The sequence below is a fragment of the Patiria miniata genome, unplaced genomic scaffold (assembly GCF_015706575.1).
Source record: "Patiria miniata isolate m_02_andy unplaced genomic scaffold, ASM1570657v1 HiC_scaffold_8, whole genome shotgun sequence".
In the NCBI taxonomy this organism is placed as follows: domain Eukaryota; kingdom Metazoa; phylum Echinodermata; class Asteroidea; order Valvatida; family Asterinidae; genus Patiria; species Patiria miniata.
In genome coordinates, this window is record NW_024037075.1 from 8,430,397 (window position 1) to 8,455,085 (window position 24,689).

At 39.5% G+C, this 24,689-nt stretch overlaps 1 protein-coding gene across 1 annotated transcript in view; it reads left to right on the forward strand.

The window, feature by feature from the left end:
* The window catches only part of LOC119719399 (SCO-spondin-like), a 65,362-nt gene that overhangs the window by 38,322 nt on the left and 2,351 nt on the right, over positions 1–24,689 (forward strand). Inside the window, exons 11-22 of the mRNA XM_038188842.1 lie at positions 2,892–3,111; positions 3,786–4,176; positions 4,884–5,014; positions 6,760–6,869; positions 7,329–7,375; positions 7,745–7,982; positions 8,752–8,798; positions 9,213–9,278; positions 10,803–11,063; positions 12,872–13,173; positions 20,078–20,234; positions 20,721–20,967. Coding sequence (XP_038044770.1) covers positions 2,892–3,111; positions 3,786–4,176; positions 4,884–5,014; positions 6,760–6,869; positions 7,329–7,375; positions 7,745–7,982; positions 8,752–8,798; positions 9,213–9,278; positions 10,803–11,063; positions 12,872–13,173; positions 20,078–20,234; positions 20,721–20,967 — 2,217 coding nt within the window. The remainder of the gene's footprint in view (positions 1–2,891; positions 3,112–3,785; positions 4,177–4,883; positions 5,015–6,759; positions 6,870–7,328; positions 7,376–7,744; positions 7,983–8,751; positions 8,799–9,212; positions 9,279–10,802; positions 11,064–12,871; positions 13,174–20,077; positions 20,235–20,720; positions 20,968–24,689) is intronic.

Below are 24,689 nucleotides of genomic sequence, written 5' to 3' on the forward strand. Positions count from 1 at the left end.
TTCAGTAAGCAATGTTAACAGTTTGTTACAGGGATAACAGTTTCTTGCAGGAATTAAATGAAACAAGTACATGTTTGTTGTGGTAGATAGCCTCACCCTACAAAGACACCAATGACATTTACAAAAAGCAACTTTGATATTATGGATACATCATGTTTTTGTTTAGATGTCTGAAATCAACTTCACATACATGATTAAAAAACATACTGAATCATTTTATTTTAAGTTCTGGGTGTTAATTGTACAATTTATGATCCTTTCTCTCTCCCTTAAGGGAGTATACATGTATATCATTTGCTGCTATCCAAAAAATAATAATTAGTAATGGTACTAAACTCCCTGTGAAATTGTACTTTCTGACATGCTGTCATTTGGAAGAAAACATTAAAGAAGGCAATTTCCAAAGATGCGTACGTCTAGTGACCCATTTTTGGAATTTCCGTTAGTGAAGAGGGGGGTATTGCAATAACGTATTCCTGCTGTCCGTGTGTCTGGGTGTTATGTTTTGGTTAGGTTAACATTGTCAGCATGATAACTTGAGAAATACTTTACTTAGGAACTTGAAATTTGGTTTGTGGGTTGTTGTTGGTAGTCTTAAGAAGCCTTTTGCTTTTGGGGCCAACAGGTCAAATGTTAAAGCAATAGGAATCTTGTCAACGTGCTATCCTGAGAAATACTTAAGAAACTTGAAATTTGGTTTATGGGTTGTTATTTGTAGTTATAAGAAGCCTATTGCTTTTGGGACCCACAGGTCAAAGTTCAAGGTCACTATTGCTAAAACAGTAAAAAAAAACTTGTCATCTTGATAACTTGAGAAATACAGGGTAAGTAAAAAAAAAACGAAACCCAAATGTCGGGACTATTGTTTCAGTGAAGTTCTGCATGTAGCACTTTCAAAATCTAGGATATGATAGCCCAATTCATAAGCTTTCTTTTAGTACAAGAATCATTCAAATCACTCATGTACTTTTCAAGTTAAGAAATTTTAAACTCAACCACTGTTTTAAAGTTCTGTCCACGGATCACAAAAAAAGGTGTGCATTCTTGCAGCAAAACGAAAACAATTCACACACATCCCTATGTGATTGTTTTTGTTTCGCTGAAAGAACACTGAATTTTTTGTGATCCGTGGACAGAATCTTAAAATGGTGGTTGTGTTTAAAATCTCTAGGGTTCAGGAATACGTTCAACAGAATCCTTGTAGCTGGGTATAAAGTAAAGATATTTGTCTGACCCTTAGAGCTATATTAAATTACTAGAGCGCTAACTCCTCATTCTGTGCGCGGAGATGCTGTGAAGCCGTCCTGGGCGCAGACATTTTGAATTTATGTGCGTGTTTGTAGAACATAATGAAATTAGATGGATTGAATTTTGAAAGTGTACTCTAAATGCAACGCGCAAGTAGAACATATAATAATAATAATAATAAACAGTTCTTATATAGCGCAATATACAATTTAGTCTCTATGCGCTTGTGCAAGTGAACAGGTGAGTTTTAACAAGTTGTTTGAATTGATCCAAGGTGGGACAGGTTTTGATATGGTGAGGGAGATCATTCCATAGTTTGGGAGCAGTGAATTGAAAGGCACGTTGACCGTATGATTTGGTGGTAACTGGATAAGGAGTGAGAAGATCTTTGGAACTAGAGCGGAGGGTTCTTGGTGGTTGATATTTGTTGATTAATTCTTGGAGGTAAATTGGGGCTAATCCGTGTATGCATTTGTAAATCAGAACCAGTAATTTGAAAGTTATGCGGGATTTCACTGGTAGCCAATGCAGGTCATGCAGAACTGATGAAATGGGTTCATGCAAGCGTGTTTTTGTGACAAGCCTCGCCGCAGAGTTCAGTATTCGTTGGAGTTTATTAAGTTGGGAATCTGGCAGTCCGTAAAGAAGACTGTTGCAGTTGTCGATGCGACTAGTCACAAATGCATGGATCAGCCTTTCTGTTGTTGACTGATCCAAAAATTCGCGAATTTTTCCGATTTTATGTAAGCCAAAGGAAGAAGCACGACATATATTACTGATGTGCTTTTCCATAGTTAGGTGTTCATCGATGATTACGCCAAGATTCCGTGCACTTTGAATTGGTTGAAGAGAAGAATTGTCGATGGTGATGGGTGGAATATGCAAACAAAAAAAGCGCGTCATTGACGGTTCAAAATAACGTGACGGCAAAACGCATCTGCAGCGAATACGCGTTGCGCTGTTTGCGTAGAGAAAAAAAGAAACGCTCATTTGCTGATTGTGTGTTTCGGTTTTGGGCGTATTGGCTTCGATAACGCACCGGTTTGGAATACAAACGCAGATATGCAAATAGCCGTACAAAAGCCGTACAAAATTTCTTGGTCTCCATAGGTTTGTGCACAAACATGGATACGCCCAGCAGGCATTACTTTGTGCACGAAGTTAGCGCTCTAGTAATTTCATATAGCTCTATGGTCTGACCTAAGTTTGTTTGGTGTTAAACGAGTGCCGTGCTCTGGTGGTCTGAAGCATTGAATTTGTGGTCTGCAGGTTGTGGATTCGAGTCCAGCCTGCAGCTATGGTGCGTGTGCCCTTGGGCAAGGCACTTTGTCACTCATTGCTTCTCTTCACCCAGGAGTAAATGGGTACCTGTGAGGGAGATAGTTATTGTGATTGATTTTAGCTGCTTTGCGCTGAAATGGCAGCATCGAGCTGTATACTCCCCATGAAGCTGAGATGGTATTTGGAATGTTTCATTGGCGCAATTAGCAGGGTAATAATGATGTACGCGCCTTGAGCACCAGTACTGGTGGATATGTGTGCTTTATAATTTACGCATTATTATTTATAATGACTAGTTAATTAGCTTTTTATGTAAATTTTAATCAAGTGATGAAATATCCCCTGTGTCTGTGCCTGAACAGATTGTTGGAAGCTGATGCAGTGACAGTAAAGGACCACCACAACCAGCCAGCACAAGAGCTGAAATTGCCGTACTTTCGGATAGCCGACAACAGTACAATCAGCATTACCTGCGTGTCGTCCATTTTTACACGAGTGTCCATGCCGATGCTTGGTATAGAGCTTTTGTTGGGAAGTGACAACCGTATCTATCTCTCAGTTTCTGAGAAATTGTTTGGAAAGGTAACTGGCAATTGGAAAATCTAAAGAAGAAATGCTGAATTGATATTAACGCTAATTAAATGCTGATTGACTTTAAAGCTATAGTCCATCATTTGTAATTAGTGCATTTTGTTCGTTTGAAGCAACAAAAGTGTTCAAAATCTAATGAAGGATACTGAGCAACTAACCTGATGAAGTTTCAGCTAAGCTTCAGCTGTACATTCCGAGAAAAGCAGCATTCTAGGATCTCAATTTCAAATCAAAAGTTACTGAATCATGTTTTGAATTGTTTTGAATTGCAGCTATACCCGGCGTCGCGCACTGATCCGACGAATTATAACAACCGCGCGCGGGTGCGTCGTTCAAATGCTTGCGTGCACTGCGCCGAATAACAAAACGAACTACTAATTTAAATTTTCCTACGGTGCTTCTTAAGAATCACCATTGGGAATGCCTTCTTTCGTTGATTTCTTCAAAATGACAGCTTCCCAGAAGGAATAATTTCACAGGGCGTTTAGTTCCCTTACTATCTTTCAACCAAGTTTGTTTTTCAACAGTAATTACGCCAGTTACTTTTCGGATAGCTGCAAATGATGGACTATAGCTTTAATGATAAAGTGAATTCTGTTTTATTAGACAGAATGTTATCACATTCTTAAGTCTGAAGTAATGATATGAATCTGCTCTTCACAAAGGTGGAAGGTCTTTGTGGAACCTTCAACAGAATAACTGCCGATGATTACCAACTACCCACTGGATTTGTTGTGAGGGTATCGCACCTCTTTGCTCCCTGGTGGAAGTCAGACTCCCAATGCACAAATGCCCTGATTGAGGAGACTTTGGACTACTGTGAAAAGGAAAACAGCCGCAGAGACGAAGCTGAAAACACCTGCAGTCAATTGACAACAGAGCCGTTCAAAGAATGTGGCCTTAAAGTTGACCCCAAGGCCTACCTGGAGATGTGCAGGGACGTCCGTTGCAAGGCCCCTTACTATAAAGGGACTGAGTGCCTGGCCTTTGCTGCATACTCTCGAGAGTGCGCCAAAATGGGTGTTGGTATTGACTGGAGAAGCCCAGATCTTTGTTGTAAGTTATTAACTGTAAAAAACTTGTGGTGTGAAATACAGTAAACTCCGGCCAAGTCGACATTGTATAACTCGTCATATCGCTTAAATTGGCTGTCTGACAAAAGTCCCGATTGTCTCTAATGCAGTTCCATTGAAATTTTCATTTCTAAGTTGGCCTTTGTAAGCCGCCATTTTGCCTAAGTCGGCGTGTTACTTTCGGTCCCATTTCCTCAAAATCACAACTATTCCTCCGTATAAGTCGGCATCAAAAAAAAAATACACCACCACCACGTGTGCGATCAAAAATGGCTTTCTCTGATACTCAACACCAGTACCCCCTCTAGTCCTGCACGCATGCGCTCTGTCCATTAGGGGAGTCCTCTTATTGAATTAATTGTACTGTGAGCAGGTATGATGAGCACATCAATACCAGTACCCTCCCCCCCCAGGCTCTAGTCCTGCAGGCATGCGCTCTGTCCATTATGGGAGTCCTCTTATTGAATTAATTGTACTGTGAGCAGGTATGATGAGCACATCAATATTTAACACCACAGCTTTGGAAACTGATTAGCCATGTGTATATTTCCATCCCTTCAATATTGTATCAGTTATTATTATAATAACAATCAAAAACCTAACAAAGACACAGTCAAATTAAGTTGATAGTATAAATGGACCATTCAAAAATATCTGAATTAACTTGTAAACCTAAAATATTTTTAACAGCCATTGCATGTGAGGGCGGAAAGGTGTACAAGGAGTGTGGCTCCATGTGCAAGGTGTCTTGTCGAGATCTGGGGAATAGAGATGACTGCCAAGAACAGTGTGTCCAGGGCTGCCAATGCCCCAATGATATGGTATGAAACCCATTCTTGTATAGACAGTTTGCAGTCAGCATTGTGGGTGTTTGTTTGTCATTTCAAATCAGTGCAATAGAATGCCACTATAATTGACACCACTATACTAAACAATATGTTATATTGGGCATCACTTCTGGCTCCAGAATTTGTGTTCAATTACATTATATTACATTTCCAATTTTCCGGAAAATGCATTCTGTATTGTCAATTTTTTATCAGACATTCCTATTGGTTGAGAGCCCGTCGCATGGGTGCTTTTATAACCGCTGATAAAATACTGCTGCGTTCTGTGCCACACATACCGCGCACCAGCCAATTTCCATATAAGAAGACATTTAGCACTACACACATATATGCCATAGACATGACAAGAAGGGTGTTCCAAAAAACATGAAGCAAAATTGTCAAACAAAAGTGTTGGAAATTTGTTAATTTTTGACGTTTTGACTGAAAATGTATGTTTGAATGGGATTTGGCTCAGGTCATTATCCGCGTCCAGGCCCCAAGCACGTTTTTAAACGTACTTGTTTAAAACTGGCCAAGCACATATTTATTGCCTTATTCTAGTTTTCCTAATTCACACTGAAGAATGAGAGTTCTTGGAGTACTATTCAACCAACATTGAATTGGTACTGGTGGCCTGCTGCAATAACGATAATGGTCAAAATGATTACAAAAGAACATGTATTGGGAACTGGTCTGTAGCAACGGGCCTGCTATGGTGACAATGCTGCTAACAAATAGTGAACATAAACAAAATGACTCACAAACATTTGAGTTTGATCTAAAAAAAAAAAGGATTTCAGCAACAATATTCACTCACCTTGATTCCTTTCTGTGAACCTGTATGTAATTCTTTTTTTTTTTTCCTTTTTTTTTGGTTTTGTTTTATATTATTACTTTTATTTTGGAGGTTTCAACGCTCCTATTCTTATCAAAAGCACAGTGTGTTTCCAATGGTTGCCATAGGTTTGTGCACATTCAATGGCGGGTCACCATACAGTTTATGCGCACTGACACTGCCCAGTACAGACCATGTTGGCAAATTTTCTTTACATTTATGTACATTGCTTAAATTTTCCTCCAATTTATCAGTCAATGAAAATTGATGTTTAGCCCACTATGGGCTTTGATCAGAGATATCCTGGAATCATCTCCTCAGTGATTAGGAGGGAAAGTAGAGCTAAGAGTGTCTGGCGGTGGCTGGTGGCAGCCAACAATCAATATGTGGAATGACCGCTATACCCAACAATCTTTTGTGGATCCATCATGCTCATTATAGCAATGTTGTGCTGAGACAACAAATGCACCAAAAGGTGTGCTTAGCCGTATCACTGTGAAACAAAATACTGCTTAAGATGACTGCAATTATGCAAAAGGTCTACAGAGGTGTCTCCTTCACTTCAAATGCCAGTGTGTCTAAACTGTGTGATGTTAGCGGCAAATGTTATTGCTGCCAATTTGCAAAAGTTGAAAAGGTTGAAGCTCTTCTATGAACTCTTGACAGGATTTGCTTATGATGTCAATTTTGCTCATCACGCTGTTCAGCCAACACCTTGAAAGGCTGTGTTATACTTGGAAGTGCAAATGTTTGCCATTGATGTCACAAAATCACTTTGCATTTGTCAGTGAGTGAAGTCTATATGTTTTATGGCTATTGTAGCACTTTTTTTTTAATGAGTGTATCTGTTGTGTGCATAATTATCTCAGATCCATACAATTGTTTTATGCACTCACCAAAGGTATTCAGCGAACGATTAGACAAGTGTGTTCCCATACCAGAATGCCCATGTCATTTCAAGGGACGTCTTTACGAGCCTGGGACATCATGGAAGAGTATTTGCAACAAATGGTGGGTACATTTGAAGCACAAAAGTCTTGTCATGTTCCATACAAGCAATGGTCTGCTCTCTATACATATCTATTTTGCCATGTTGTGCCAAGTCGAATGAAATAAAAGAAGAAATGGCTGATAGGATTAAATGTATGCCTGCTGGTTTGTCTTAGTGATATAAACCTGTATTTTCAGTGCATGTCACCAGACATTTACATGACAAAACACTCTGATTTATATCCTGAAGCTTTATTTTCTGCAAAATGAAATGTTGAAATAAATGAACAAAAAGAGAACCTGACAATTCTTTGGAGATATCAGAAAGGAACAAGAATGACAGTAAATGTATACCAAAGGGAATACAATTCCAGGAAACTACTTGAGTCTTGCATGCTATGATTTGTAATTACTTGCGAGGCTGACCTGTACTAAACATTGCTCAGTACAAACATTTTTCTGCACTGATTTTGTTTGCAGCACCTGCAAAAATGGTGTTGTTGAGTGTACTGAGGACATTTGCACTGGTAAGTAGCTAACTATTCATTTCAATATGGGGTTTTGCCCTTCATTATGCATAACATTCATTAACTTGCATAAGCTGATTTATAAGCTTGTACAACCTAATGGAAATTAGGTTCTATAACTTGTCTTGTTTTTTTGTAGGGCGTCCATTACAAGGGTGTACAAAAGGCCACTCTTGGTGAGGGTTGAACAAATGGGTGGGGGGGACCAAAAAGGCCGGAAAAAAATGATAACTGATATAATTGGCATAAATCATTGTGCAGAAAAAGTTATTTGACCATTTTCAAGTTATTTGACCATTTAATAACATCTGTTGGACATATGTCCTCATTTTCTCACCAAACAAAACATATTTGATACAATAATTGTAGCCGCTGGTGATGAATGCACGGGAAGCCAGGAGTACATTGAGTGTGTTGAGTGCCAGCGTGAATGCCAAAGCCTGCACCTGGCCTGCAGTGAGACCGATTGCACCCCGGGCTGTGGCTGCCCGACTGGTACCGTCCGCACCGCCGACGACCAGTGTATGCCAGAGACTGACTGTCCCTGCTACTTCAATGGGCGAAGCTACAACCACCTAGACACTTTCTATAATGACTGCAATCAGTGGTAACAACTAATTATTGTTAATTACACACAGCACCATGATATGTCTTCCAAAAATATTGTTTTGTTTTGTGATATCCCAGTGATTGATAAAGATTAATAAAATACACTTTGTGTGGTGTCCCTCCCCCCCCCCCCCGAAAGAAAAAATTCAAGAGTGCGCACCTAAAAACTATGGACATATGACATGAAATGTGAATTTGTTGTCGTTATGGAATAGTGACCCACTATTCCAGTTTTGCAATTTCCCATTTCATTTTATCAGTTTTATAAGTTTTGTTGCTTGTTTTACAACAACCAAAAAAGCGTGCATTAAGAAGAACAATTTTACAGCCACATTATTATTATTATTATTATTATTAATCATGTCTAGTAATGAAACCAAGGATTTTTCAAAAGTGCCCTAGGCACTGTAGCTCGCAAGCCTGAAGAAACCTGTGAAGAGAAGACAATGAGAAGAAGTTACAGTTTTAGAGGTGGGAGGAAAAGCCAGCAGAATATTCTGGGGAAAACCCACGGAATCAGGCAGGGGCTGAAAACCCAATCCACATACTGGCCCAGGTGGGATTCAAACCCGGGTCACAGCGGTGGAAGGCGAGGAAAGTACCGCTACGCCAACCTGACTCCCCTGTGCTGGATTCAAATTGGAACAACAACTAAGGACATATTTGTATTTAGACCAGTCTAGGCCTTTATTCAAATATTGTTACATGTAAAATTGCCAATAAAAGAATAGCTTATGCCTGATTCAACTGTATTTTTCTTTCTTCAGTTTATGTTACCATGGTACGATAATATGTGGCAACACCGTATGCCCAGGTTAGTGAATTTATTAACATTACTTTGCATAGTGCAGTCTGACAAAATTTGCAGTTGCATGAATCCTCTTTCTTTTGTAAACTGTAATTTGCTAGGAAAATGGTTGGTGGTATGTTCCAGCATCATGGTTCTGACATACACAGCCAGTTTCATTCCATCAATAATTGCATGCAATATTGTAGCAAAAATTGTGAAATGGTATGTCTTATAAGCACAGAATCCTTATTTACAGGATGTACGCGTTGTGCAAAAGCATATTCCTTACAAAGCCATGTAATACGCAAACCATTTAGTGCTCAATTTGCTATTGTTTACTATATTTAAAAGGGATGTTTCGCTTTCAGTAAGCCAGGTTATGAAATTGGGCCTTGTCAAATATCTGATTTTTACTTTAATCAATCTGTTTTCACTCAGCTACATGTCGAGGATACGGAGACCCCCATTACATGACATATGATGGTCGGCTGTATGAGTTTCAGGGTAAGCTTTTAACAAATGCTTGTGTCGTAATATGGTTCAAAGACGTGTTTAAGCAATAAAAGGGTTTCACCCTCCACCCACGTAACATTTTAAGCACTGTGTACTACTGTCTTTGGGGAACAAAAATCACAAGTTGGCACGGGTAAGACTGAAACCCATGACCTCCTGCTAACAGTGTTGTACCAAGTCATTTTTTTTTCACAAGTGAATTTAAGTCGTAAGTAACTTTTTTCCAAAACATGTCACAAGTCTAAAGTAAATATTTTCAAGTCCATCTGAACATATTGCATCATAATGTACATGTCACATGTACCCTTTCTCCAACACCCTTTACTGATGATACAAGTCTTAGTTTGCAATATCTGAATACAATGTGTACATTATTCTGATTCCCATCTCTACTGTTGTATTTAGTCTATAGCAGCAGAGACGGGAACTAGTCTATGTGTATGTGTGTGCAATGGGGTTTATTAAGCATGCATCTTGTAGGGAGAATTTAAAAAATTAACATTTTGCAGAGTTGCTGTTACAAACTTCTTATTTGCATTTAAAATAGTCTGAAAATATGTTTTGATTGAATATCTACAAACTTAATTCAATCATGTTGAATTTTGAAGGACAGTAGACTTTGATTTGCCAATCATTTTCATCGAATATGAAGAATTGTTGCAACATTCAATTTATATCATGGAATGACGAAAGTAGTTGTTTTCCAGTCATTTTAAGATGATGACGCTTCTTCCATTCTTCTAAACACTGATCAATATGTGGAGCACGGTAGTGTGGTGCCTTGTAACGCAACTGTAACCAATGACACTTAACTCCAGGGCATAAACTGGCATGCACCACACAAACACCACCTCTACGATCCCCATGAACATACTTGCACTGGATGCCTAGCTGCTACATGTGCATTAGGTCCTTGGCTTTCTCTTCAACTGATTTTTGCATACGCCCAAAAGTTTGTGTTTATTTCAACAAATGTGATACTGCCAGCAATTCAAATTTAACCAAGTCAAGTCGCTAGTCTTTTTTTTTTCAAGTCAAAACTGTCAAGTTAAGTCATTATTTTTCAGGTCAATTCAAGTCTGCAGTCTTTTTTTCTCAAGTTAAGTCAAGTCTCAAGTTAGAAAACTGTGATTTGAATAGGAACAGTCAATCTTTTCACAAACAGGCAATTCCGTAAATTCAAGCTCTTTTTTTGTACCTCCGACAACATATTTTTACAAGGTCATAAAGGTGGTAGTGCATTTGTTTGGCTTGTAATTGTTTTTTCTTCATTAGATATCACACATTAGTAATGTATCACGTTCACACTACCAACAGAAGCTCATTAATGTGTCTGACATGTACGTCCGAATTGAAGGAATTGCCCAAAAGTAGAATCTGTTTAAATGAAGATGTTAAAGTCAGTGATTTATTGACATGAAAATTCTGTGCTTTCTCCTGCACATCTTAACCTAATAAGTGAGAATGTGTTGTTAAGTCTCATTCCGTGGAATCCTGTCACATATGGTTTCCTAGGTGATTGTAGGTACGTCTTAACAACGGATGGCTGTGGCCAGGATGGTAGTACCAGTATCTTCACTGTAGTCGTGGAGAATGTTCCCTGTGGTCTGGGAAGGGTGACCTGTACCAAGTCCATCCTGTTCACCCTGCTGGATGTGCAAATATCCATGGTGAGGGGCTCAGATATTGTCATTACCCCTGCACCACCTGCACCCACACAGGCCCAGTACCGCTTTGTACGGTCAGGCATCTTTCTCATCATCAATACCAGGCATGGTGAGTATTATTTTATTTATTGATATATAGTGATATCAAAAACTCCACAGGCACTGTAGCTCGCAAGCCTGAAGAAACCTAGACAATCAGAAGAAATTACAGATTTAGAGGTGGTATGAAAACCCCAGAAGAATATTCTGGATCAGGTAGGGACTACAAATTCAAAATGGAACCCAGGTCACAGCGGTTGAAGGTGAGGAAAGTACCGCTACACCAAACAGAGTCGTGCCAAATCTTATTGTCAACCACCGTAATTATGAACAGAACTTAAGTATGGGCCCACTCCAGATTGTTCATTGGAAGAGCAGACTCCAGTATTTTTGACTAGATCTAGTCCCATTCCGGTATTTTTCATTATCAAAGTTTATTATAAACTCAAATTACAATTTTGGCCTTGAAGCTCTTTCTTCCTTTAACATTATATTGTCTTTCTCATGTTGTATTGTGAGGGGGAATATAATACCCACATGGCACCTGTACTGAAGGCAAACGATATACAATCATCACGGTTGTAACAAGCTAAAAAAAACACCTTTACTAATGGGGAAGAATTCTCCTTTGCAAGCTTGTAAGTGTGCTTAGAGGTAAACAGTTGTAACTGTATAAGAAAAACTACCGAAATTTTCGGAATATAAGCCGCAGCACGCAAAAATCTGCAAATTAAGATTTGAAGTCGGTGTATAAGCTGCACCGACCGCTGCGGTTTCAATTTTGAAAAGGCCTCTAAATTCTAGTCAAAATGCTCTGAACCAGTTCCATTTACACTACAGAAGTTATAAAAGGGCCACAAAAGTTATATCAAATCATTTACAATTGATCTCATCATCAAATATGGAAATTGATGATGAGAAATAAACACCAAGAATTGCTGCTGGCTGTCCCGCCTGGTCCCCGGCCTTAAAAGTTAGTGCATGGCCCGGCAGCATGCGCCGCGTGCCGGCAAATAACAACATTTTCCCGCAGCACATGAGAGAGTATGCAACCCACCGTGTGTAGTTTGACTGGAGCGCTACAAGTCTTGCTTTGTGGCAACAGATGCTGATTTGTTTTGTCCTAAGAATAAACATGTCCGTTTTTACCTCAAAACTTATCAAATTTTTGTGATTACTAATGAGTAGTAACGTTAAAAATTCAAGTTTCGATTGTAACTTTCTTCTAAAATAGTCAAAACATTACGGACATTTTTATGGACGACTCCATTAATTTTGTAAGGGGTGATTTAGTCCCTGTTTTGAGTTTTACATCTTTTCTTGAATACATTTAAAAAAAAATATGTATATATTGTGATGTTGAACAACTGATTATCTAATAAAGAAATGTTTCGAACACAATAAAAAGTATTACTCGTTTTTTTTCTTTTTTTTAAACAGTGGAAATATCGGTAATTATTGTTCCCAAGAAAGTACACCCCTTTATTACCACAAATGGTGTGATCCACTGGGGGAAAGCATGCTGCATGGCATGCAGCTGTACTAGTATCATGTACAGCTGGTCGCAAGCGTCGAAGACAGCTTTCACCATACTTTTTACCGCTCGGTACCTTTACGTGGGACGTGGTTTCGGTTTGTTAATGACTTTCTTAATTGATAATTCATTTCAGCAACACATCTCTTCTTATACCAGTACATTAAATTCACATGTGAATCTTATTTTTATTCTTCAAGGCTCGGCGTATAAGCTGCCCTGTGTATAAGCCGCAGTAAACATTTTCATGGGCAAATTCAACGTATAAGCCACGGCTTATATTTTGAAAATTACGGTAATGGTATTTTCACTACAACAACCTCAATATGTTTTAACACCTGCAGGGATCACAGTGATATGGGATTATGGCACGTCCATATACGTCACTGTAGACGGCACCTTCAAAGGCCGTGTCTGTGGCCTGTGCGGTGATTTTGATGACAATGCCCAAAATGACTTCCGAACCCCGACTGGCGAGTTGGAGGCCACGGCTAATGCCTTTGGCCACAGCTGGAAGACTATCGAGAGCTGCCCTCTACCCCCGCCTCCGGTCCACCCTTGTGATTTGAATCCTGAGCGACGTGACTGGGCACAGTTTGCTTGCAGCATCATCCTGAAATCTGTCTTTGAGCCTTGTCATGATTTGGTAAGCCTCATAAACATCAGGATATTATCAGACACTCTTCCAGTAATTTTTTTAAATTATTACATGTTCAATGAAATCCCCAAATTTACCTGTAAGAAAATTTTGATATTGACCTATTATAAATAACCTCTTATTTTGGGGAATTTCTTTCAATTGTTCAAGTCCCCCATGTTATAGGCAAACATTCGCCTAATTTTTAGGCCAATTTACGGACACCTATTTTTCCTCCATTTTTTGGTTTTCTGGGCTAAATATGCAGAGCTCCCAACATGAACGATTTTGGTGTACTTTTTACGAGTTTTCACCCATTTTACGCTTTCACTATTTCATTCTTCAAATGTACGATTTTTGATGATATTGTTTTCAAAAAATTATTCATTTAAAAAAAGCGCCATTCCCGCCTTATATTCTCGTGAGGAGTTTGCTTATAACGTCCGAAGGACTGGTAGCCAGTCTATGAAACTAAGTGCACAGTGACAATCTGCGCAGGCATGCTTTCGTGAACGAGTCAACTCGACATGCACGGCGCGGCATGCACGATGGGCGCCATGCAGGTACATATCGCGGCGTGGGCTGCAGGGATATGGTGGCGCGGTGACAGTCGAGTTGTCACACGGGTCAAGTTGTCTCGTGGTCGAGTTGTATACGCCAGTCATCTTGGTTTCGGTTCATACCGTGGAATGCTTCGTGTCATCGAGTTGTTTTTAATAGTCAGTGGATTTTGGATTTATTTTGAAAACATGTCTACCAAACAATCTAAAATACAGCTGAAGCCACGGCAGAGATTTTTGAAGAAGTACGGTGATGAATGGGCGTGTGTAACGTGCAGCAAACGTTCAGATTATTTTACTTTTTGTACGTTGTGCAACATGGATTTTTGTGTGAGTCACGCCGGCCGAAATGATTGCCAGAAGCACATCGCAACGGATAAACATGCTCGGGCAGCGGAAAATGTTAAGAACACACCGAAACTCACCACTTTCAGCAGCTTCAGCTTGGACACATCGGTAATAGATGCTGGGGAATTTATTGATTTTCTTATTGAACACAACCTATCCATCGCTGCTTCTGATCATGCTGGCCCATTATTCAGGAAGATGTTTCCTGATAGCAAAATTGCCAAACAGTATCAGTGTGGACAAACAAAAACAAGATCCATAGTGCGCTGTTATTTAATGATGTACAACAAGATATCACTTCACCTCTTTGTGCCCAACCATACAGTATGGCAACTGATGGAAGCAATGACATTGAAGATGTGAAACTCTACCCATTACTGGTCAAATATTTCGACAACAGTCTTGGCCTAGTTTTAACAGTTCTCCTGTGTACGGTCCAATGCCATCAATCCATTGCCTTGAAGATATTTGAGGCTCTCGATCAAGATATTTCCAGGCGAAATATAAAATGGACAAGCTGTGTATCATTCGGAGCTGATAACGCCAGTGTGATGCAGGGAAAGCAGTCCGGCTTGGCTTCCCATTTGAAGAAAGCAAATCCAGAGATGTACATTTTGGGATGTGCGTGTCACCCCATGCATCTTGCAGCTGAGAAGGCTGGCAAAACACTACCATTCAATGTGGAAGAGTTGTTTGTAGACATATATTTTTACTTGGATAAGAGCAGCAAATGGAAGCACACCCTGAAGAAATTCCAAGATCTACATGGTGTTGTTGTTGCCAAGATTATTAAACATGTGAGCACCAGGTGGCTTTCTTTGGGGTTATGCATCAACAGACTTCTGATACAGTGGCCTGCCCTACTTGAATACTTCCAGAAGGAACTGCCCCCCCAAAAAAACCTACACATGCTAGCTCAGTCTCCCAGTCTAAGAAGTCCAGTGATGGTGGACGTCCTTCATGTCCTGGCAGTGAAGAAAAAGAAAAGGGTCCAGTGCCTGTGACCTCCCACCCCCACCCAAGAAGGCAAAGACTTCCAGTGATCGTGGTGGTACCAGTGGAGGCAAGAAGAAAGAATCCAGTACCAATGACCCCCCACCCCCACCCAAGAAGGCAAAGACTTCCAGTGATCATGGTGGTACCAGTTTAATCTGAGTGATCACCTGTTCAAACAAAAGCCAACAGCTGAGAGAAAAAGTACTACCACCCACACATCCAGCAGCAAAAAGACTTCAAGCATTTCAAGTCCGCTCCAGTCAAAGCAAAAACAGGAACTAGTGAAGCCACTCACAAGGCCAGAAAGGGTGGTCAAACTTTTGAGTGACCCACAGACCAAGGCTTATTGCATGTTCCTTAAATATACCCTCCCAATATTTGACAAAGCCAATGTTATCCTTCAGAAAGATGAACCTTGTATCCATGTGCTTCATCAGACATTTCTAGATCAGCTGAAAACATTATTCACAAGGTTTTTGAAACCAAGTTCCATCAAGAAATACCGAGCCGAATTGCACCACCTTCCTTACCACAAGTCCAAGCACCAGAGGGACAATGCAGAAATCTTCATTGGCAGCGAAACAAGAGAGGTTTTGGAAGCTGAAAAAAATTTACAAGGAAAGCTTCTACTGTCATCTCAAGGGATTCTTCTGCAAAGCAGTTGAGTACATGGTTGCTAAATTTCCCTACTCATACCCAATGTTGATCAATGCCCAGTTAGCTGATGTCTCCAAGAGAGAGAGTATCACATTTGACTCTGTCAAATACTTTGCCAAGAAATTCACGTGTCTAAAACTCAATACTCCTGATAAAGTGGACAATCTACAGGATGAGTTTATGCAGTACCAAGTTGATGACTTCTCCAGTGAAATAATCAGCTGTACAAGGGTGCTCAAGCAGTGGCACCTAATAGGGCAGCTCAAAGATGGAAACTGGAATCTCAAGTATCCTCTACTCACTAGTTTGGTCAAAGCTATTCTGGTTGTGTTCCATAGTAATGCTGATTGTGAGCGGGTGTTCAGCTATGTCACAAAAACCAAAACTGAATTTAGGGCCAGCATGAGTACAGAAACTTTGAGTGACTTGCTTGTCAAGAAGCAATTTATGTCAGCCGCAGAAAGCAGATGCTTTGATCAAGAACAATGTACTCAGTTGCTCAAAAAATGCAAAAGTGCAACATACACAGATCTGCACGTGAAGAAAGCTAAATGTAAAGCTCCTGCAGACTCTGACAAGCAAAGTGCTAGCCCTTTGAATTCAAGATACTGTTCCAAATTTATGAGTGACTGACACTCCAGGGACCTGTAATCAATTTGTACAACAGAAATTTACTTCACTTCTTGGAAACCTAGGTGAGTATAAACATGAGTCCAACCCCGTTTTATCTGACTTCCATGGCTGTTAACCCAGCATTTATATGTTCTAGTCTCCCTCTTGCCCTTAAGTATTGTTATGTAGTTGGTTTAGCATTTACAAGAACTTAATGAAATGGGTTTCACTCTGTGGGAATTACTTGATATTGTTGTGACAGGATTTGACAACCTTTGTGTTTAAATGTTGACGCGCCGAACTATAAATACTGGCTCAATAAAAATTACTATTTCTGAAATCTGAATGTTGGGAGCTCTGAATATGGTGATTTTATCATTGTTCGCATGATTTTCCATTTTGTTTTATTAGGGTAACTATGCCAGTAAGTAACTTTGTGAATTTGAAGCTTGTCAATACTTACATTTGGCAAGACTAATTGAAAATATCTGGGAAAAGGTCAATGAGCGCATCTTTAGGGTGAAGTCACTTTGGATCTTTCATATATTCTTATTATTATCCAGTCGTTATGCTTTAAAACATGTTATCTAAGTAAGTAGGTACCGGTAAGTAGAATCCCCCAAATGTACTTTTCAAAAAACATATTTTAAAAAAAAAATGTACCTATAGATGGAAATAAATATATTACATGGCGACTATTTACAATTTATGGAAATTAGTGGAGGGCCTCAATTTACATAACGATACTGCCAAAACAATAACTGATCAGAATGAGCTGTGGCCAGGGCTTTTGTGCTGCACTGCGCCACACTGACTGAGAACATCAGAGAGGCAGTTAAAGTTGCCACAGAGTGAGGGCACGAAAAGGAAGCTGGACCTTGGTGGGCTGGCAATGGTACATGTACATTGACAACATATCAATTATCTTTGGCCACAATTTAGATAGTACCTTAACCCTAACCACCCCAACTCCATCAAAATCCATTCCCCGGTTTTGGTGGATTTTGGGGGACTTGGTCCAGAAGGCCTTGCAAGACTAAATATTGATGGAGTATGTTGGACTTGGGCCTAATAGCCTGAAGCAGTGCTAGTGGTATCCGATTGATTTTGCCTAGCTTCCTGTACTGCTATTGTGATAAAAACCATGTGTAGCAAGTCCATGAATGTCAACCAGTGCGTCAGTGGTGGATTCCATTATGTCATGAACAGTTCTGTATTGGACGCACAGTGATTGATGGATTTTGATGGACTTGGTCCAGTTCCTAGTAAAAGATGCTAGGAAGTTAGGGTTAAGCTTGTACCTTGTACATGTAGATTAAGACTTCCTCATGGGAGTATAACCGGAGTCTTGATAGTACCGGTTTCAATACAAGTCTTTGATGCAGTACAACCTCAACCAATAATTTCTGAAGTTTTGGCCTTCAGAGACTAAAGCCGTGTTTCCTTTGGACCCTTTTTGGTAAAACTACTTCAACTTTCCCATAGGATCACAATATTGAGTCTAGTGGGGAAGCCTGAGGACTAACATCAACTTATGACCATGATGTTAAACTACAGGTGTAAGTGGGTGTGGTATGTATGCATGCAGCCATGGTAGTTTTTAAATGCTGAATCCTGTGGGAACAGCCACATGCCGTTAAACATTTTGTTGTAAAAGTTTGTTGTGCACATCATGTGCAACATGTGACATTTGGCCAGCAACACACAGCGAATAAATGTTCCGTTGGTGTTAAAAAAGTCCAAGTGGGAATGGCTGGTAGAAATACGCAAATGAATGTTGACAGTGAGTTTCTATGAAACTGCAGAAGAAAAGTCCAATGGGAACATGGTGTAATCTGGTACTAAGTGCCCTCAGTAGTCTTACCACACTTCAAGTATTCAAGAGAAATAAAGAAAATATCAAGAATTTTTGGCAATAACTTCTTATAAACATTTGCTCTAGAGAATTAAGTTAAAGGAAAAGAAACTCTGTACAAATGAAAACTAAATTACTGAAGCTGGCAACTTCACTGCAAAGCAAAGTCAGCGCAGCTACAAGCTCAGGACTGAGATTAGGGCTGTGCATCAGAACCGGGTTCCCGAGTACCCAACCGTTAATGTCAGGAACCGGTTCCAGATTATGGAATCGAGTATCGGTAACCAACTTTGCAAATTACTTAGTAACTTGTCAGTCGATGAAAAAGAAATGTTTCGAATATCAGTGGGAAAATTTCACAATAAAAACACGATACATGGAAAACCAAAACCAATTTCAAGTTTTATGCTGCTTGCAAAAGTTGCAGTTTCCACCACATAGCTTAAGAGCTCACTGTATACACCCTATCTAGCCGTATTGCCACACCGATGTGGTAGTATTATCATTCGGACCTTTACAAACAATCTGAACAGCAACTTCCAAGATTTGAATTTGGGGCCTGAGTTTCTTTAACGGGTACCCGGGTACCCGTATTTTTTTTCAATAGGGTATCCGGTTCCTGTACTACCCGTAAATGCACACCCCTAACTGAGATCCAAACAAGTTACACAGAGTTTCAAAAAAGTAAGATAAAACTGTATGAATACCATAAAATTACTCACCACTCAACTTGGATTCAGAGGGTTGAACAGAAAACTTAATAAAACTAATAATCCTGAAGAAATCTTAATTTTTCCTACCAAAGATGAACCTGTTCTCATTCTGTGTACAACAAACTAAAATTAAAGCAATATAAAACTCAATGAAATCAAGTTCTTTATTTTAAGACAAACAAAAAGGATTTTCAGAGAAACTTTCCAAAGAAATTTTCCAAACCAGTCAATCTTAACTTTAAACCTTGTTAAGTACATAACTAGTCCAAACATCAGTATAATAAGAATAGGCTTATTCAGTACATTTAAATGTGTAGACATACCTAAGGATCAGCGAATAAGTGGGGAATACTTATTGCGCTTTGGTGATTAAACCATAAGGGGGTGTGTGACCATATTTTTTTTATGCCCTGCCAACGAACCCGAATGGCATACTGTTTCTGCCTTGTTCGTCCGTGAGTGTGTGCATTTTTCAGTGGTGTATGTGGGCAGGCCGTCACCGTGTTATGGGGAAGTTTTTTATTGTTAGGAAAATTATAACCGAGTTATGGGGACTTTTTGCTGTACCCATAGTGTCTTTGGTCTCCATGATACCATCGCTGAACAGGTGTGTAGTCACACAAGTTGATCACCCGCGAAGCGAGTGACACACTGCGAAGCCAGTGGGCGAGTCGAAGCCTCATCTACAATATAAAGTAGATTGTGATTGTCAGGGTTACCTTGAGAATATTGTAGTGAGTGCAGCTGGATTATGTGATGGGGTGTGATGTACATGTAGCGTATACGTGACCGAGTTTTCAAGTTGCTCAGCAACCAGTGTGCGCATTGGCCTGCGTGTAAGAAGTTAGTGGCAAGATTGTCAGTTCAGTGCAGACTGCCAAGCTGTAAAAAAAAACCAAGTGACTTGTGCTCTGAACTACTGATTGTGGTTGAAGAAAAAGCGAGTTACAAGAAACTAAAGAAAATGAACCAATCAAGAATCATAAGAACAGTAACTACTGTACAAGAAACCACAATCCTGTGTCCATACACATTTGCACCATATTATTTAAATTTGCCCTAGTGTTGAAGACCCCTCATCAATAATAATGTACGAGTCCTTAGTACCACAACAGCCTTGCAATAATGTGTTGCGGTTTATGTGAATTACTTTTTCATTATTACCACTAAAGGTGGACCCTCAACCCTTCTACGACAACTGTGTCTTCGATAGCTGTGGCTGTGACCGTGGTGGTGATTGCGAGTGTCTGTGTACTGCCATCACTAATTATGCTGATATTTGTAACTCATTGAATGCGCCAGTACCTTGGCGATCCGATGGCAACTGCGGTAATTTTCTTTTTTTAATTCAAACTTTCAAAAGATTTGTCATTGTTGTTTACTGCATCTCAGATTCTGAATTGGTTATGTTAGGTTGATTGATTGATCAGTACTTGACATTGGGTCTTGAAACTGCAACCTTGGGATGCAGGTAGCACATTGAAACTGAAAAGAAACTTGAATACCCTGTAGAAATATTTTCATGCAAGGCAAAATGAAAAGGCACAGAGTGATTTTTCTCACCTACTTGGTATCCACGATAAAACCCTTTTAAAGTACAATATCTGATGATTCGTCTGAAGGGTTGAAAAGATCATGATTCAGTGTCATGGCGGTGGGATTTTATTGTTTACTTTTTCTGATACACATGGCTTCTGAAGGAAGCAAAGGATGTAAGACAGCGGATATGTTTTTAGCCTCCTAAATATAGTATGTACCATAACCACATCAAATACAATCCTGACAGTTATTTCTGCTTTGCAATATAAAAAAAAGGTTTGCAATGTGAAAATGGCATGGAGTACCAAGCCTGCGGGAAGGTCTGTGCTGATACATGCTACGAAAACCCCAGAATAGAGGAGGAAGATTATGGTTGTGAAATGCATTGCGTGGAGGGCTGCCACTGCCCCGAAGGCACCAAGCTGTGGAAGGGCGAGTGTGTGGATGACATCCAGTGCCCATGCATGTACAACAACCAAGAGGTAGAGCCAGGATTCGTTGTCATCGAGGACTGTAGGAGATGGTAAGTTTTCACTTGTTTGGTCTTTGCTCCTCCCTACTTCCCTATCCGAGGGCCCTGGTGATCACATTTTACTATCTTGTAGAGGTTTGCTACAAATAAATCAACAACAATATAAGTCAATAACCCACCCTAGAGTTCATCCTCTGGCCGCCCCCAGTGGGAACTGGCCGCGTGCATTGTGGTATCCAAGTGGGGGAGAACGTGTACAGAGTTTGAGGTGAGTTGACTCGCGATACTGGGTACAAAAGACTCCCTCAACTCAGGTGAGATCATTCAAGAACCAACACTGCATGGTCTGGTATAATGAACAGTTAAAAAGGAACACCACTGTACAAGTGCTGATACTTCCGGCAGGTTTGAAATGGAGAACAAAAAATGTGAAAATTTCGATGACTATAGTTTGGTGTTCACCTCACATATGTCAAGAGGATGACTGATGGAGCACACTAATTTGCATAGGGCAAAAGTTGAAAGGGCACTACAAGCTTTTTAAAATCAGCAATTGAAACCTAGAGGTCTAAGTCTGTTCAAGAAAGAACATAGGGCTTTTCCACTTTGTTGGTTTTTAATTTAATGAGTATGGCTTGCTGTAATTTGTGCAAACTTGTAGTTCTCTTGAAATTAGACTTTCAGGGAGCCCTTTAGTATCACAATTTCAGGCTTTTTTCAAATTATAAATAACATATTGGCACAAGACCTTGAGTGTATACTTTTCCTTTATACCTCAAATTTAAATGTCAGCGTCCACTTACATCCTTGGACTATGAGATATGCACCTTTAAGCAGACGTCACTTGACACATGATGACGACGTAACTTGTCTAGGACCAAATTTATTATGGGGTCTTTGTGTCCAGTTGAAAGTCCATCTGGTTGCATTTACATGCAATTTCAAATTTTGCAAGGAGAAAAATTATATAAAAAGTCTCATACAAAATCAAATGCGTGTTCTTCACTTCAGATTTTGCATACAAGTAACATAGTCAATGTACCCACCAATTTTCAGGGCAATTTGATTTTCCCTAACCGCTATAATTTCACCCTGGCTAGATCACTGTTAAGGAACAATGTTACCTTAGGGTCTTGGTCTGAGCCTAGTTTGAAGTCGATCTGATTTCATTTCATGTCAAATTTTGCAATTAGAAAAAAATCAATTGATGACGTCATCATATTTTGAACACTATTATCAATATCTGCCTACCCACCAAGTTTCATAACGTTCGCACATTCCCTCATATGTGTTTCAAAAATTCACATTTTGATGATGTCATAATAATGTCAAACATTTTGCAAAAAGTTATGTATATAAGTGAAACATGTACAAAGTCCATGAGATTTGGAATGGAAGAACAAGAAGAAGCCAACAAATCAGAACACAAACAAAGATCACAAAAACGGATCTTAAAAAGGTTAGTGTTCTTTCAGCAAAACGACAACAAATCACATAGGGATGTGTGTGAATTGTTTTCGTCTTGCTGAAAGAACGCACACCGTTTTTGTGATCCGTGGACAGAACTTTAAAACGCCGGGTGGTTGTGTTTCAAATTCCGTAACTTGAAATGTACATGAGTTATTTGAATGATTCTTATACTCGTACTACAAAAAGGAATCACGCAGGAGATAAGTTTGTTGTGTCTCTCGCCACAGATTCAATTTTTTAATAAACCTTATTCAACCGGAATACCAAAGATTAAGGGCAAACCGGCTACATAAAGCACATTAACATTAAAAATTAGGAGGTACCCATGACCCCCTTGCGTAGTTTGATGCTCACAAGAAAACTGATTGTGATACCCAAGACCACAATAACGGTGGTACCCAGTAACCACTACCCACCAACAACGGCCGTTGTGAAAGCCTATTAAATCAAGCGATAAAACCAATTAACAAGTAAGGTGCTATAACTTCAGCACTTAATTAAAAACACCTGCCCCCTTTGACGGTTAATCAAATAATTATAAAATTGTAGTGCACATTCCCCACATCAGGCACATGTAGTGGGGGTATAGCCTTGTGGAAAATCATAGGCTATACATGTAGATTCAAGATTAACATGTTAGTAATTCTGTTTACTGGATCAGCCCATGAGGCACATCACGGGCCACAAGGAATTGAGTTAACAAGTTGAATTTAGTTTAAGTAGTCAAATGTTCACTCAAAACCAGCATTATGGGGCTCGTTCTCTTCTGGGGCACCAATAAAAATGCCAACAAATAATCACTTTTGTGCCCAAACAATAGTGATAGACTAAATACAGAATATCCCCCTCTCTTCTACCATGGAGGAATGTAGGGGAGGAGGTGGGAACATTTTTCAATCGAGTGTGATGTTTTTAGTTTGAAGCCGTGACTAAAAGTGAATCTCACTGCAAGGGCTCAGGCTATGTACGCTCTCCCAATAAAAAACAATACGCTGATTGGCTGCCGCGCAATCCTAGCGCGGCAAAAATAAAGGGAGAGTTCATACAACGTCCGCAATAAAGTTTGCACACGTCCTGCAAGCGATGTTCTGCTCTTATTGGCTGCCCAAGGGTGTTCAGAATCCCAATTTGCATACAACCTTCCTTAATCAAGATACTCTTGTGCATTGTATGCTGAACAGTTATTGAACTCCCAAAAGTAACAATCAAATAGGATTTTGCACTGAGTATAATAAAATTTACCAGTTATATGGTAAAATGTGTTGTACTAAAAGCGTATGAATTGGGCTGTCATATCCTAGATTTTGAAAGTGTTACATGCAGATCTTCAATAAAACAATAGTCCCGAAATTTGGGTTTCGTTTTTTTTTTACTCACCCTGTATGTGACTGAAATACTGAGCTTTCCTGAAAAATTGTGGTTTTGTTTAATTTAAAATATAGACAGGTTTTTCTCTTGGGATTGGCTATGCATTATCTGGTTACAAACCAGGAAAACAGATGTAATTCTGTGCATGTACATAAGATTTTTTTTCCAAAAATGACACTATTTTTCTCAAAGTCATGGGTCATACATGCACCTGTGAGCTTTTGATTCTGCATGGTTATTTTAGAACCTGGTAAGTGCAATGAAGTTGTAATAATAATAATGCATATTTGTATTAAAGCGCACATATCCAGCAGTATTGGTGCAATGCTCAAGGCACTACATCATTGTTACCCTATATTCATTGGGCCAATGAAACATACCAACTCAGCTCCCTGAGTTAAAAACTCACAACTATCATTAGAATTTTGCATATAAAAACAAGGTGGCAAAATGACTACCCAAAATCCATAATGGTTGCACTTTCTCATGGAATTACTCGTACTTGGCGTGATATAGTACATTTTCCAAATTTCCCACCACCAGTGCATGCGTAGTGGTGTGCAAGACTTCAATTCTCTATTAATTGAATATCATTTCCTTTTATTAAGACAAGTTTTTATCATTTTTGGGGACCAGTATTGATAGCTTTCCAAGAGCAAATGGAAATACATGGAGCTGAAAATATGCATGGGTGGTAACTACATGAAGGCTTTACACCTTGATTACATGGAATCAGCACACAAAATAATTCCAACCTTACTGACCCTATTTTTGAAACGGCATGTAATTGGTGATGTATTTTTTGTTTTTGCCTTATGCATCAAGGTTTTGACTAAGGTGTAAAGATCAGTGGTGACTCAATGACAATCTCAGGTTATAGTTACAAAGGATGAGTGTGACTTTCACTGCTGTGATAGTGGAAATATTAAAACAAT